Source organism: Halichondria panicea, chromosome 2 (genome assembly GCF_963675165.1).
Source record: "Halichondria panicea chromosome 2, odHalPani1.1, whole genome shotgun sequence".
Classification (NCBI taxonomy): Eukaryota; Metazoa; Porifera; class Demospongiae; order Suberitida; family Halichondriidae; genus Halichondria; species Halichondria panicea.
Window position 1 is genome coordinate 3086751 of NC_087378.1, and position 16100 is coordinate 3102850.

A 16100-nucleotide genomic window follows, 5' to 3' on the forward strand; every position below is an offset into this window, starting at 1 on the left:
AAACGAGATGGGCGCTTATTCGAAACGGGTGTATTGTTATGTTCACTTTAAACTCATGCACAAGCAGCAGTTATTATGCTATTCTTGGCTGCTTCCACAGCTCTCGGCTTAAATCTTAAGTCGTAGGAGTGGTGTTTCTCCCTCTCTGTCAGTATCTCTTCTCTTTGCCATCATAAACAGTATCTATTATTCTATGCTGCCATGCTTGCAACTGGTTCCAAGTGCTATCAGTCCACCCACAGTGCCACGCCTCATACATGGGCGATTATTTAAGATGGGGGTTTATTGACAAAGACAGAGTTTTTACCATGAGCGTTTAATCAAGTAAATACGGTACCTTGTAGTCAGTTGCCTCCAGTGTTTTAACCATGGCAATGATATTCTTCATCTTCGAAAGAAACCAAGGGTCAATTCTTGTGAGGGAGGCCAACTTCTCGATCGAGTACGAATCAGATTGATAGAGAGCGGCAGCCACAGCAAAGATCCGCTTGTCAGTTGGGTTGGTCAAGTCCTATATATAAAAATGTGCATAATTTGTACGCGGTATACCAGGAGCACAGGAGGAGATGGAGCATCTTATAGGCATAGTATTGCGGATTCACTATTACAGCCTAACCACATTTACTTGTTTGTAATGTGCTAAGTGCTCTGTACACGTGCAGAGGAGGTCCGACTTGCGTGCACAAATCACTACAAGTTTAGTGCATTGATGTCATTGCGGTCACATGATAACATCCAGGCCACAATGCACTTATTCGTGCACGCATGTCGGATCTCCTCCGGTACACGTGTGGCAGTTGATCTAATAATAGTGAATTCATTAATTTTGTACAATAAACAATGTTAGCAGCATTTAGCAGTTTGACATAATTTATGGCATAATTATGCATCGGTGCGCATGCGCAAGCAAAGTATACGTTTGTGTGTCTGTGTGTGTAGACTGCTGATGCTCAAGGATCAATGAAGTGCAAGTAAGAGTTTCTATAGGCTTCTAGTCATGTTTTAATTCGTGGATTTGCAAAATAATGCTTCGTTCTCGAGTTATGCTGCCTAGTTTTGCATACTTGGAATGCCATTGCAGCCTTTTTAAAAGTGCGTAGCAAAACTTGTTCACCGAGTGTTGCTACTCTACTTAGTAGTTAGCTCTGCACTAGAACGCTAGCTATTGGTAGTTGCAAGAGTGAGAAGAGAGTTGGCGTCGCCGCCCTCGACTGTTGTACGAAAGGAGAACGAAACCCAAGCTTATCTACAGTTTTGTTCTGCCGGTGGAATTCCACCAGCTCCAATCAGATTGCAGGGGTGTAGCCAGGATTTTATGAAGGTGGTGCTATCATAGATGAAAGAGGGCGCAAAGTGCCCAATTTTTTGCCGCACAGCGCTGAAAATTGGTAGACCGGAAGCCACACCTTTTATTAATGACGTCATAACTAACTTATCTGCCTAGTTGGGCGTGGTCCAATCTTCTATTTGCACAGAGAAGCCTGTTTAGCTACAAAAGAGAACTAATGTATAGATTTAAGCCAGAATAGCTCACAGTTTAAAGACTAAATCGTTTTGCTTGCCTACTAGCTAGCTAAACTGCAGCAAGATCTGGAAGAGAAGGGGGTGCTCAGATAACCAGGTACACTTTGTGTACAATCTCAGCCTACTTAAGATAGAAAGGGGGTGCTTGAGCACCATGAGCCCACCCCATGGCTACACACCCCTGGATTGCAGTATTTCAAGTGGATTGATCACACCACTTAACTTTACCACGTGTGAATTTTGCACACGCTAGATAAAGAAGCCTGGAGTCTTAGAAATATGGCTCCTGTGGTAGGATCAGGATAAGCAAAAAAGCACCAACAATCATAATTCTAGCTTTCTACTTCAGTGACCCTGTTCCATTGTTCCAGGTACGGGATCACTTCAGCTGAAAATACGTAAGGACCTACCTTGAATAAAGGCCGGGTGTATAACTATCTAGCGAACGTCTAAGTTCAAGCTTCTTAGCTTTTATTCGACAACGAACCTTTAACATCAAAATCTGCCACTGTAAAAACTATAAATTTGTTGTGTGAAGGCTATCCATACTGTAAACGCAGTGCTATGGAATCCAGGTAAACAGACTCATGTGTCACAAACTGACAAACAAACAAGACAACTACTATACCCACTGGCTGCGGCCACGGCCTTGGGTAATAATGAGATTCATAATGCTATTGCGTAACAGGCCAGAACAAAACTGTAGATAAGTTTGGTTCCCGTTCTCCTTCAGGGAGGGCGGCGATGCCTGTTTAGGTTCTGCTAATGCAGCCTTAGTTTTAGACTTAAACTTTTGGCATCGATCGTTTTTAACAACAATCATGGTCGATCATTACCCACTCGTTGATATGCGCAGCAAAATTAATTAATGCAATGTTCATCATGATAATAATGTGTGTATAAAAGCTTTATGTTATGTAACTTTGGCACCTCCACCGAGGCATCAGCACCCGCGGTGCTTTCATTTGTACCAGGAGCATGAGGGGATGGAGCGTCTTACTACACAGATTTTGTATCGTCTAGCATGTACAAATCATGACATATATTATGTAGAAGTGCTGCTGACATTAATCATTACCCGAGGCGCATGGGCGGCGACGGGTATAGTAGTCTGTTGGTTTGTTTGTTTATTTGTAACATATGAGTCTAAGCTTCGTTGTCGAATAAAGTTAAAAGCTTGAACTTACACGTTGGCTGCATGGTTAGCTAAGCTATACACACTGCCTTTATTTGAGGTATATACGTACTTACAGCTGAAGTGATCCCGTACCAAGAAGATCCCGTACCAAGAACAGGGTCACTAAAGTAGAAAGCTAGAATTATAGCTCCTGTAATTGTATAACTGGTTGCTATACAACTATTATTAATGTAAGCGGAGGGTTAACAGTGCTCTAGTTGTATACTTAATGATATTTACTATTATTATATCAAAGGGGTTATCAGCCACATATGCAGAGCACTTAGGACATTACAAAACAAGGAAATGTGGTATAGACGATAGTGAATCTGCAATACATGTGGTATAGACGATAGTGAATCTGCAATACTATGACGCTCCATCCCCTCATGTGCTCCTGTTTGTAACATATAGCAGGACGATCCGCTTCTCATGTGCTCCTGGGTATACTAATGTGCACATTCAAAGGAGACAAATGCTTGAGCATGTGCAGCAGCCGTAAATATTACAGCCATGCACACAAAACTAGTGACAACTCTGTTCGCACAAAATTTCTGTTCAATTTATGAGCTAGCCTTGCACTTGAAGCGCTAGCTGTTTGTTAGCTACAAGAGTCAGCAAAGTTGTACACTGCCAGAAGGAGCAACCATTATGAACTCTGACCTATTTGCAGATCCACCCCTTTCTTTGGGCAGGAAATACCAGATCTCTACACACTTGTGTGATAATCCTTGAAAATCATAATAATTATGTACACTAACACATAATTATAACTAGAGATAGTTTGCAAATCCACGAATCAAAATCAGCCTATAGGAGCTGCTACTTTTTGTCGCATTACAGCTGGAATACATGCAATGACACACACAGCCAGCTTTATCGTATTCCTCGTACTGCTGCGCCTCGTGGCATAACAAGACCGTAAAGTGTACCTCTTCTGTAGGTTTCATGAGGAAAGGGTCAAACCCATTTGCAGACTCGTCCACCATTCTGAGTGCCTTCTGTAGGGCCTCCTCAAACTTTCTACCAACAGCCATCACCTCACCTACACTCTTCATTGAGCTACCTATCTTGGTGCTCACCTACAGGGAATTAATGAATGTTCATTTGCACCCACTGTAATTGCGACAATAATTTATAGTTACTCACATACAAATGTGAATATACACTGTACACTGTATACTGCACAAATACACTTCATAGCTAGTGAAGTCTAGCCGTGATATATCCACAACAGTGTTCAAGATGACCTACCCTTGCAAACTTCGACAAGTCCCATCTTGGTATTTTTACTACGACATAGTCCAGACTAGGTTCAAAGCAAGCAGTGGTTGCCTGGGTGACGGAGTTTTTGAGGTCAGGTAGGGAGATACCTAGAGCTAGTTTGGCAGCGACATAAGCCAAAGGGTACCCAGTTGCCTTCGACGCTAGAGCAGAGCTTCGAGACAACCGAGCATTCACCTCAATGATGTAGTACTGTGCGGAAACAATACAAAAGTAAACAATAGCCTGATCAGACACACAGGCACACCTCATTTGAGTCAGGGTTCAGAGCATACTGGATGTTGCACTCCCCCACGACTCCAAGATGGCGCACCGTCTTGATAGCGACGGAACGAAGGAGGTTGTACTCTGTTGTGAGAAAATGAAGACTCGATCTGATACATATTTCTTCACTTTTGGAACGCACAATACAATTGCTATAACTGTATCTCCAAACCAAATAATAATTATATCAAGAAAGTGGCACTCTGCTTCTAAACCACATCAGTTTCATCTAATGGAGGGGGCAGGGGTGATGTAATAGGGTGTGTGGTCAAACATTTTGCGGCATGTTTATGTGCACCCAAACCCTCCCCCCTCCCAATTTAATCCTAGATGAAACCCTGCACATACCGTGGCTACACATGTACATTCCACCTTTGCATCCATTATAAATATATGTAACCATTGCGTAACTGTAACAGATACATAAGCTACAATACTACGCATGATGCAGATGCAATATAATGATGTATGGCATAGCTTTGTACCTTTGTTAGTGAGTGTCTGTGATGGGGCCACCACTATGGACTCCCCTGTGTGAATGCCCAGTGGGTCCACATTCTCCATGTTGCAAACCTGAATACAACAGCATTAATACCTGCTACCAATGCATATAAAACACATTCGGATAACAATTGCGCGTAATTATTACGTATTTATAGCTGAAGTGATCCCGTACCAGGAACAATGGAAAAGGGTCACTAAAGTAGAAAGCGACTGGCTTGTTGTCTCGGGAGGCTTCTTTGCTGACTCCGGATCCTAGCACCAGGATCATACTTCTCTAAGACTCAAGGCTCTTCTTCACTGTGATGATAGTCCACAGTGCATGTGTACCATGCACTACTCAAATGCTTCAGCATGCGTTCAATGTGGTTTAGTTTCTATTGTTCCCGAGTTGCTGTGCTGGACAGCTCAGTCATCATAGTGATACATACTTTATCTTAGCTACATGCACTGCATTTATCGCTCCCTCTGGTTTCTTTATAATCATGCCACCAGCCGAGGGTTTGCACTTTAGTGCTCTAGTTATGTGCTCTAGTTATGATATGTTTTATTTTTATTTTATAGGTGTACATGCAAGTACATACGTAACTAAACGAGAACTCACAGTAATACAGTTATCATAGCTATCCCTGACCACCTCATACTCAATCTCCTTCCAGCCCTTGACGCTTTTATCAACTAGCACCTGTGAGCATTTCAAAATGAGATCATCAATGTGTAGCATGGACTCGATATTTTCCATACAAGGTCAAAATAATCATTTTTACAAATTGGAGGCAATTAAGAAGTTCAAAAGATAGTTTTAAGGTTTTATGGATTGAATTTATATACCATAGTTAACCATCAAACCGCCCATATCCTATCCCCTACTTTTGCCTGAAAGCCCTGTCGAAGCCTAATCGCAATCATAGAAGCGCCGACTATTGCGTATGCGTATAATTGGGTAACGGTCAACATGATGCAAGATCTTAACTGTGCTCATAATGTGCCAAAAAAACAAGACTTGTAAAAGTTATATACCAAGGGCATATGAAGAGAAGAAGGGCATGCAACTACAATCTATGGTACTAAAAATAGCATTGCACGTGCACTTTATACTCTAGACTAGCCTTGTTTTTACTCTATTCCCTGGTGGGTGGTTGGCTAAATATAGCATATCCTGCTGAATTATCTATAATATGACGCATGCACAGTATACATTGTGAGTTGCATGCCCTCTTCTCTTTATATGCCCAAGTTATAGACCTATACAAGGGTTGTTAGATCTATCGTAGAACAGACATCAAGCTGTGTTTAAGATGAGACTGTTTCCTTTGAACACATGGTCTACTTCCAAACGATGGAGCTGTGTTGTTGTCACAGCACAACTTTTTTGTCAGTAGCCACATAATCAAATATCCGCCCACCCCTTGTTTTTTATAGCTATCAAAACAGGTGGGCAGTTCGATGGTTAACTACGGTACATTCATGGCCACATTAAGGGTGACAGACCTGTTTAGAGTGAGAGAAGGCAGTGAATGCAAGAGCTTCCATCTCTTCAGGGTTAGCGGCAAACCCTGACCCCAACCCACCAAGGGTGAATGCTGACCGCACAAGAACTGGGTAGCCAATAGACTCGGCAGCCTCGAGTGCCTGCACAGAATACACGGGGATTCTAATAACGATTGACAAAGAATCACCACAGTGTGTTCCTTGAAAAGTTTTTTTGAAGGAAATACAGTTATTACGATGCTCACATGCACATGCACCATGCACACAGATGAATAATAAATGTTCACCTCTGTGACAGAGTAAGCAGCAAGACTGGGAGCAACTGGCTCTGATATGGTGGCCAACTCTGATGCAAACTTTTGCCTGTCTTCAGTCATCACAATGGAGGTTACTGGCGTTCCCAAAACCTCCACATTGTACTTGTCCAGGGTGCCTCTCTCGGTCAAGTCAACGCCACAATTGAGAGCAGTCTGGCCACCAAACGACAAGAGGATACCATCCGGGCGCTCATTTGCAATAACCTATTTGGAGTGAGAGTGATATTAGTACCATTGACTGATAAAGAAATCCTTACCTGGGTTACATACTCAGGGGTGATGGGCAAGAAGTAAGTTTTATCAGCCATTCCTTTGGATGTTTGCACAGTGGCAATGTTTGGGTTGATGAGCACAGTTTGCAAGCCTTCCTCCTTGAGAGCCTTGATGGCCTGAGAACCAGAATAATCAAATTCTCCCGCTTGTCCTATTGAAAGCCCTCCAGATCCAAGAATAAGGACTTTTCGCTTATCTTTGCATTTTCCTGCAACTGTGTGTGGCTCATGATCAACACTAACACTGAGACCTTTTGACCTAGTGGCAACATTCACAATTGACGATGTGAGCTTGGAGCGCAGTACACCCAGCAGCTCTACACCAGACTTGTACTCGGAGCAGGTGTCAATGAATACACTAAACAAGACTTCAAGGTCTTTAGGACCACCCATGTGCTCGGGGTGGAACTGCACTGAGAAAATGGGTCGGGTATTATGGATAATGCCTTCATTTGTCTGATCGTTTTTATTCGTAAACAAAACAGACCAATCAGAGGGAAGGGTGGTCGGATCAACAGCAAAACCATGGTTTTGGGTGGTAATGAAACAACGTTGACTCTCGTCATGTATACAGGGCTGATTGTGACCGCGGTTACCATACCTGGATCGATACAATTAAATTATCAATTATTTCAAGTAAAAATTCTGCTACATAGTGGTTTCAAGTCAATGGACTAAGTCCACAAAAAAATGCCTGCACACAAATTCAACACTTAATGCATACAAAAGCATTGTAAACTCAGTCCCTCGTTGGTTACAATCATCTTTAAATACTCGTAATCCCAAAATAAGCACCATGTGTCATTCTAACTAGACTGTGTGTGGCGAAACATTTTTGCAAGTTATGGCCTTAGATGAATATAATTATACCCTTTGTTGATACGTTGATTGATTGGACACAAGTTTCTTGATAGGATTCTGCTTACTTAAAGATGTTGCATGGAACGATTGAGCATAACTAAGCATTATTTTGCAAATCCACGAATTAAAATCCAAGATAACATGACTAGAAGCACACATACTACCGTATACCTCGTTTGCGCATGCGCACTGAGGTATAACAAGGAACAAGATAACATCAGAGGACGGCTAAAGTCTATTTTGTGTTGAGCTAAGTGCAATAACTCAATTCCCTCAGTTCTGGTGCCAGTGGTAATCACAATTAATCAGATGGGAATTCAATCTAACCAGTATAATTATATCATCGTTTGACCATCACAATGTTATGCTAGTTTTGCTTACTTGGAATGCCATTGCAGTCTTTTCAGAAGAGTGCGTAGAAAAACTTGCCCATAGAGTGTTGCTACTCTACTTAGTAGTTAGCTCTGCACTAGAACGCTAGCTATTGGTATGCAAGAGTGAAAAGAGAGCTGCAAGGCTCTGCTGATGCAGCCATTCATCTTAGACTTAGACTTTTGTTATAGATTGTTTTGTTTTTTTAACAACAATCATGGTCGATCATTACCCACTCTTTGAGTTTCTCTGCGATTCTGGATTCCGCCTGCATGCAGCAAAATTAATTTTATGCAAAAATGTTCATCATAATCAGGGGCGTAGCCAGGATTTTGGAGAAAGGGGTGCTATTATAGACGAAAGAGGGCACCAAGCGCCGAAATCAAAGGAGGTGGAGGTACGACATAGGTTGACCTTTTACTAATGAGTTACTCCCGTATTGCATTCATGCAGCATGACAGGATTTCACGCCCACAAGATTTTGTGTTGACTCAGCAGGTATTTTATGCACCGTCAGCGCTATTTATTTTACTGTTCTTTGTGTTTGTCTCTTTTGGAGTCTCTCCAAGATGCATCTTCTGCTAGTATCAATCTTAGTATCATTGAAATCTACTATAAGTGTTTGACGCGAGGCTGCACCTCCTTTAGGTAAATGTGGGCGTTACATCCTGTCATGCTGCAGGAATGCAATACGGGTCATTAGCAAAAGGTCAACCTATGTTGTACTTTCTCTGCGCCGAAATTTGGTTTGACCGGAAGCCACACCTCTTATTAATGAGATCATAATTAACTTATCTGCCAAGTCGGGCGTGGCTGAACCTTTATTTGCATAGAGAAGCTGGCCACAATCACAAAAGATATATATTTTTATGCCAGAATAGCTCACAGTTAAACTGAATCGTTTTCCTTGCCTATACTAGCTAGCTAACAGCCTAACTGCTGTAAGATCTGGAAGAGAAAGGGTGCTCAGCTGGATACATTTCTCTGTGATTTGTATACTTGACTCAGGCTGGTTGGGGGTGCCCGAGCACCCCTAGCACCCCCCTGGCTACGCCCCTGATAATGTGTGTATAAAAGCTATAATAGCTAGTAGCTTTAGCTTTGACACATTCACCGAGATATCAGCACCCACGGTGCTTTCATTAAACTGTTATACCTATAATTATACATGTACTTTCAGCTAGTTGATACGAAAAAACTACTTTACAAACACACATACTACACTGACTTCATTTTGAAGGTCTTCGCTTTAATCGAAAGAGAAATTAGCTGATGACCAAGACAGATTCCAAACACAGGGCGATTATCATTTTTCGAGTCTAGGAATGTCCGTAAGTGAGTCACAGTTTTGGAGCAGAGGTTGGGATCACCAGGCCCATTGCTCAGGAACAAACCATCAAATTCTACAACAATAATACCAATAAATTGATGCACTACTGCCAGAACTATAGTTTTGCATGCAGATACACTTATCAATTGCTGACCTTTGTCTTGGTTAAAGTCATAATCCCAAGGCACCACTCTCACAGATGCTCCCCTGTTGACCAGACATCTAATCTGGTTGTTCTTAATCCCACAATCAACAGCTAAGATCCGTACACTCCCTGAAGGATTATAGACTTTGGGTTCCTGTACACGAACAGTGATCAGAATAAATTAATTTGAATATAAGGATAAATAATATAAAAGAGGAGGAACACTAGGGTCCATAGTAAAAGATTAACGGAAAATTAAACATTCTTGTCCTGGATTCTTGACCTTTGCTGCATATAGTAACAAAAGCTTCTGTTATTTTGGTCATTTATTTGGGGTGCATAGATTTAAGGAAACGAAAAACGGAAACATCTCAGCTGTCTAAAGTTAACGACCATTACCATTCAGTATTTTTTGACATGAATAAACTGATGAACATGAAAGTTGAGAGCAGAGTTGAAGAAAGATGTTTTTGTAAAGGGATGCTGTGGGGAAGCCTATATTCATCTAGCTATTACGACACCTAGGTAGGTAGCTTGAGACAAGAGGGTGCTTCATGTTCACTTCATTCACTCTCATCAGTTTATTTATGCTTTTATGTTTACTTAATCAGTTTAATTACCAAAATTGAACATAAAATCAAAGAATATAAACATGAGAGTGAATGAAATGAACATGAAAGCAAATGAACAGTCTATAGAGGACAAGTCCAAGACCCCCAGTACTGTTCAGATGGTTTTAATACATGTGTAAGGTTTAGCTATTGCAGTTTTATTTCAGTCGATGTTTTGCAAGGGTTTTACTTCTCCAACATAATTACAACCTTGCTGACATCATCTGTTATAATTATTTCTGAAAGCTGGATGTATTTAGTTTTCAGATTCTAGAAAAGATGCCTCCTACCTGCTTTTCAGGGCCAACTTTCATATTCAAACAGGTTCAAAGCATGCTCTGGTTGCTCTAGAGCACCCCCTTGTCTCAAGCTACCTTACCTAGTTGCTACTAGATAGGCTTCCACACAGCACCCTTTACAACTCTGCTCTCAACTTTCATGTTCATTTTAATTCAGGTAAAAAAACACAGAATGTTAATGGTCGTTAACTTTAGACAGCTGAGATACTTCCGTTTTTGCCTTCTGTTTCCTTCTTTTCCATGCACCCGTTTATTTGCCTGCTTGGAATAAATTATATACCTAGGTCTATCCGGTGCAACAAACCAGCACATCAACATTTATACCAAAACAGATGGCTAATTTTCCAGTCTGCTAACACACACGCACACACACACTGAGTTACCCCATATAATTATTGTGGTTTCGAAGGTCAAAAGTGGATCTCTTCTCTCAAGCTGGTTTTTCTGGGGCGCGATAGCTCCACCGATTTCTGTTGGATCAAGCTAGTGGTGGTGTATAAACCCAGGGGCGCGAGGGTGAACTCAGTTTTACAAGTAAAACATAAGGTGTGGTGTTTTAATTAATGACTTTGACCCTGGCATTCCTTGTCTGTAAAGGCCACCATACCGTAGAAACTGGATTATTAGCGCATGCGCTTTTAGGGTCAATAGCAGAGCTCTATACGCTTATATTTGAGAACGCGCCTATAATGCAGTCATTTCGAGCCCCACCCAGCAACCGGATGTCTCTGGGATGAGAGCTGACTCGCAAGCTGGCTAGAAAGTGAGCAAGCAAGGCAAGCAGGCAACCCTAACTGGATCTATATCATACTGTTATGTTACAGTTCATTTTACAGTTCATTTACATCATTTAAATTCTAAAAACATTCATATTGACGAGGAACTTGGAATAAAAAGACCTCAACGTCTCACATTCTCTCAGCATGATCAGACAAGGTAACAACAGCATGCCCATAGAGTCCTTACAGATGGATATCACCAGCTATATAGCTATCATGCACTGTACAAGCTAACTAGCTCATAGATAAACAAAATTAGCTGAATCAATTTCTAAAATTTCACTAATAACCTTCGCATAATTGAAAAAGCGCTTCAATTGCGAGTATAAAAAGCCTGCAGTTGAGCATGCGCTTAAAATAAAGATACCCTTATAGTCGAGTAAGTGCTAATAATCCAGTTTCTACGGTACACCAGGCAACTTTCAAGTAATGAATTGCCTCGTCAAATTGCCTACAATCTATTGTTTGCAACTTCAGGTAAGAGATTGTCTGAAAGATCAGAGGATTTACTAAAGATTTAGCATTTGTCATACAAAACCACATTACCCATGCTGTCATAATTATCTGAACACGTGTCGAAATGGCCATTTGTGAGTGGCAGAGGTTAGTGAACTGATCAATGTGTTTGAAGAGAGACCCTGCTTTTACAATATAAAGTCCAAGAATTAATTTTGTATCCATTTTCTGGTCCAAATGACTCTATTTTTATGATTTTCCCTCGTTTTCCTTAGTTTCGTAGCCAGTAGAACAGAGCTAATAGCAAACAACAAACGTTTAACCACCACTTATAAGGTTAGGGTACAAGTATTAGTTGTACCATGGATATCAAGGGTGCATTGGATTTGTACTACCGAGGGCAGTTCTATGTATTCCCCGAGGGCACACACGAGGTAGTACACGCATCACGTGTGCCTCAGTAATTAACAATCCACGTTTAACCGCAGAGATTTAGACAAGGATTTGTGCTTGAAAAGTGTGGATCTTCAAGCAGCCAAAACAGTAGCGATCCCTCAGTCCTTTTCTCTAAAATTTAGCTATCATGTAGTGAAAGGATGGTACTAACTTATGGATCAGCGATCCCAGCTAGCGTTACAGAGCTAACTATACTAGAATTTAGTTGATAAGATCTACATGAGAAAATTGCCTCAGAGGCATACTATAGGACTTAGTATACCGTATAATTACGCTTAATCAGAGGCCGCTCTCAAATAGTAGCCTCCTTTGCTAGTAAATGAAACATTTAGTAGCTGCTCTCAAATAGTAGCCTCAGTGAACTTTCACTCTACCTTTTCTGCACGTGGCAGCCATATTAATACTAACAGCTAGCTACGCTACATGTAACAGCTTGTTAGTGCTTCAACAAAGACTTTCTCATGGCAGAGTTCGAGTTTATGCGTAAAAGAATTTTTAATGACAAACTTTAGGTTGTTGAATTAGCTGGGGCTAACCTGTCTTGAACCATGGCCTCTATCGAATTGTAGCCTCATCTGCAAGCGAATTGAAACATTTAGTTGCCGTGGCCTCTGATCAAGCATATAAGGTTCCTACAACTTATTTAGTATCCCGTTTTCAAGCAAAATAAACTGTATATAGTCAAGCCTTGAGGCAAGGTTTGTGAGTATCTATATGAGCTAGACAATGTTGTACCCCAAGACATGTTGTGCAGAGGTATTTTCTATCACATTTACACCCCACTTGAGTGTGTTTAGAAAGGAATTGTAAGTCATAACTTCATAATTCCTAGGGAACTATAATTATACCACACTTACGTCACCACTAATTGGATCTCATTGGCTGTATGACACATAGAAAAATGAAAGTACTGAGGGTTCTGATGCCTCGGTGGAGGTGCCATGCTAAGCTACGTAATATAAACCTACTAGATGCACTGGAGCAACACAATGCCCTCAGGGCTGCATGAGGGCGCCTGCAATAACTAACTTGTCGTCAAACTCTTTGATTGGTCTTAAAAGACATACCGTATAGCGCGAAATTTTCGAGGCACTTATATTTCGTGGATTGGCCTCTAAAAACCATTTCGTTGCACAATGTTCGCGGAATAACTGCTTACCGGAAGCCACGCCTTTAAATCTTTGCATGATAGCAGGTAATTCTAATTAAAGAACACTTTTTGTGGACTTAATTTTTGTGTAGAATTCTAACCCACGAAATCTGCGAAAATTAAGCCCCTCGAAAATTTTGCGCTATACGGTATGTTTTGAGTGGAATTTTAGTGAATTCATGAATTCCATAGTACAGTGCAACAACCAAAGATTGGATTTTTTTACATTTTTGTGAATATTTTCTAAAGTAAAGGTGTTATGAATACAGGTACTGAAAGTTCAACTATTGGCGCTTACCTGGGACCACCACCTGTTACATCAGATTGCATCATCACTACAAAATGGCTGCCAGAAGATGTGTACCTACCGAAATCTGTTAGGAATATAGAACTAGCCTATTTGTTTGAGTTAAGATCTGAAATTTTGTTGTATGAATGAACTTGAGTATGTTGCTTAATGTTTGAGCCTCACCGTAAGTCTGGGCTACTAGTAGGTTCTGAGAAATACTGCTTTTTGTTGTTTTGTGGTGGTAAATATGTTCGGGTTCATACTAGTTAAGGGGTCTGATTTTTGATGAGCATGTCCTACAATAGTATACTTTTCATCGGTACTAATTTACAGGAGTTAAGCTAGTCTCTTCTTTGCTAGAGCAAAAACTGTGTTTTTGCTGACATAAGCAATGATATACCCTACTTGTGACATCACAAATCATCTTGTCATTATTTACTACATCCAACGCTCATGTGATCACTACCTGCAAACTGCATTGTTGGAAAGAAGCTTTAGTTTCCTAATCCACGAATCAAAACCCTAGAGAGGCTAGAAGCCTATAGAAGCTGTTATTTTTCGTCGCATTGCAACCGTTGAGCAGTTACAGCTGGAACAGACACATAGACAGACACACACACACAGTCAGCTTTACCGTATCCTTTGTGCGGCTACGCCTCGAGGCATAATAATACTGTACATTCTTGACACTACACTTACACATTATAATTATTACTGCTCAAACCTTGCAAGAGACCACAGCTACAAGGTTCTGAAGGTTAGGATCCTTGAAAGGCATGTCGGCAGCACAGTCTCCTTCTACCACCACCTTGCCTAACATGGTACCATGTTCACGGATTTTCTTAGTGAGCTCTCTCGTGTCAATTCCTGCAGTTATAAGGGCTTATAAAGAGAAGAGGGCACGCAACTCAGACAATTCTTAGACTGATCCAACTACACACTGTTACATTTTACTTTTGGCACTAATGGATTCACTTCACTATAAAATGAACAAACACATAAAAAAAATCATGATAATTATTATGAGGAACATTTTGCAATTTTGCTGCGTGCATGCAGAATCACAAAGAGTGGGAAATGATCGACCATGATTGTTGCTAAAAAGGATTGATGCCTAAGTGCAAAAGTCTAAAATTAATGGCTGCACTACAGTAGAGCCTTGCAGCTCTCTTCTCACTCTTGCAGTTACCAATAGCTAGCGTTCTAGTGCAGAGCTAACTACTAAGGAAAGTAGCAACACTCCATGGAGAAACTTTGCTACGCACTCTTTCGAAAAGGCTGCAGTTAGACATAACTTGAGAACCAAATATAATTTTGCAAATCCACAAACTAAAATCCAAGAAAAGAGTATAAAAGCCTACAGAAACTCTTATTTGCACTTCATTGATCCTTGAGCAGTTGTAGCCAGAGGAGGTTGGCCAAGCGTCATAATTTATATCAAAAGTTTTGCGTGCACAGAAAAAGAAGAGAAATACAGAAGTACATCATCAAGCAGGAAACCCTAAGTGGATCTATATCATTGCCGAGCACCTTAGTGCGAGGCAACTAATACTACATCGTATCTCAGAAAACCTTGTATTATCTAAGTTGGTTGTTCAGCTCTATACTGGTGTACATCCCCATGCAAGGCATATATACATACAGTACTGCCATAGCTAACCATGCGCATTACACAATAAACTGCTTTCCTCTTAATACGCTCGATAAACTGCATAAACCGCTCTCATGTTTTCTGATTCTATCGCACAGGATACACCATTAGAAAACATGTATGTACCATATTACTTGATTAAACGCCCATCTCGTTTAAACACCCATGGTAAAAGCTCTATCTTTGTCAATAAACGCCCATGTAGGGGCATGCATGGCACTGTGGGTGGAGCTGAATTAGCACGTGGAACCAGATGCAAGCATGCAGCTTAGAATAATAGATAGTATTTATGATAGCAGAGAGAGAGAGATACTGACACAGAGGCTTAAATAATTGCCCATGTAGGGGCATGGCACTGTGGGTGGAGCTGAATTAGCACGTGGAACCAGATGCAAGCATGCAGCTTAGTATAGATGGTATTTATGATAGCAGAGAGAGAGATACTGATACAGAGGGAGAAACACCACTCCTATGACTTAAGATTTAAGCTGAGAGCTGTGGCAGCAGCCAAAAAGAGCATAATAACTGCTGCTGTGCAAGAGTTTGGAGTAGACTCTGGAGTAGACATAACAATAAACACCCGTTTCGAATAAGTGCCCACCTCGTTTAAACGCCCCCTCTACAGACTTTGATATGAAATAAACTCCCGGGCGTTTAATCAAGTAAATACGCTATGTATGTATGTATGTCACGCTTCAGGAATGCGGAATTGGGTGCGTCTACATTCGCTATTATCTCCAAACTGATCTACTATTGGCATAATTATGCAGAGAATAAAAGCTACGTACTATATAGCTGGAAGAGCTTAGACTAGCTGTAGCTATATAAGAGCCTCACATGAACAAAGGCAACAACGACACTTATACTCTTG

The 16100-nt window shown here is 41.0% G+C and overlaps 1 protein-coding gene across 2 annotated transcripts in view; it reads right to left on the reverse strand.

Annotated features, from left to right (window-relative positions):
• LOC135331865 (multifunctional protein CAD-like) overlaps positions 1-16100 on the reverse strand; it is a 54296-nt gene that overhangs the window by 27503 nt on the left and 10693 nt on the right. For both annotated transcript variants that reach the window (XM_064527135.1, XM_064527136.1), the window contains 12 exons: positions 14303-14445; positions 9548-9692; positions 9292-9466; positions 6816-7431; positions 6529-6762; positions 6242-6382; positions 5355-5435; positions 4735-4822; positions 4233-4333; positions 3956-4177; positions 3634-3783; positions 338-511 (listed from right to left, as the gene is read on the reverse strand). In XM_064527135.1, coding sequence (XP_064383205.1) covers positions 338-511; positions 3634-3783; positions 3956-4177; positions 4233-4333; positions 4735-4822; positions 5355-5435; positions 6242-6382; positions 6529-6762; positions 6816-7431; positions 9292-9466; positions 9548-9692; positions 14303-14445 — 2270 coding nt within the window. The remainder of the gene's footprint in view (positions 1-337; positions 512-3633; positions 3784-3955; positions 4178-4232; positions 4334-4734; positions 4823-5354; positions 5436-6241; positions 6383-6528; positions 6763-6815; positions 7432-9291; positions 9467-9547; positions 9693-14302; positions 14446-16100) is intronic.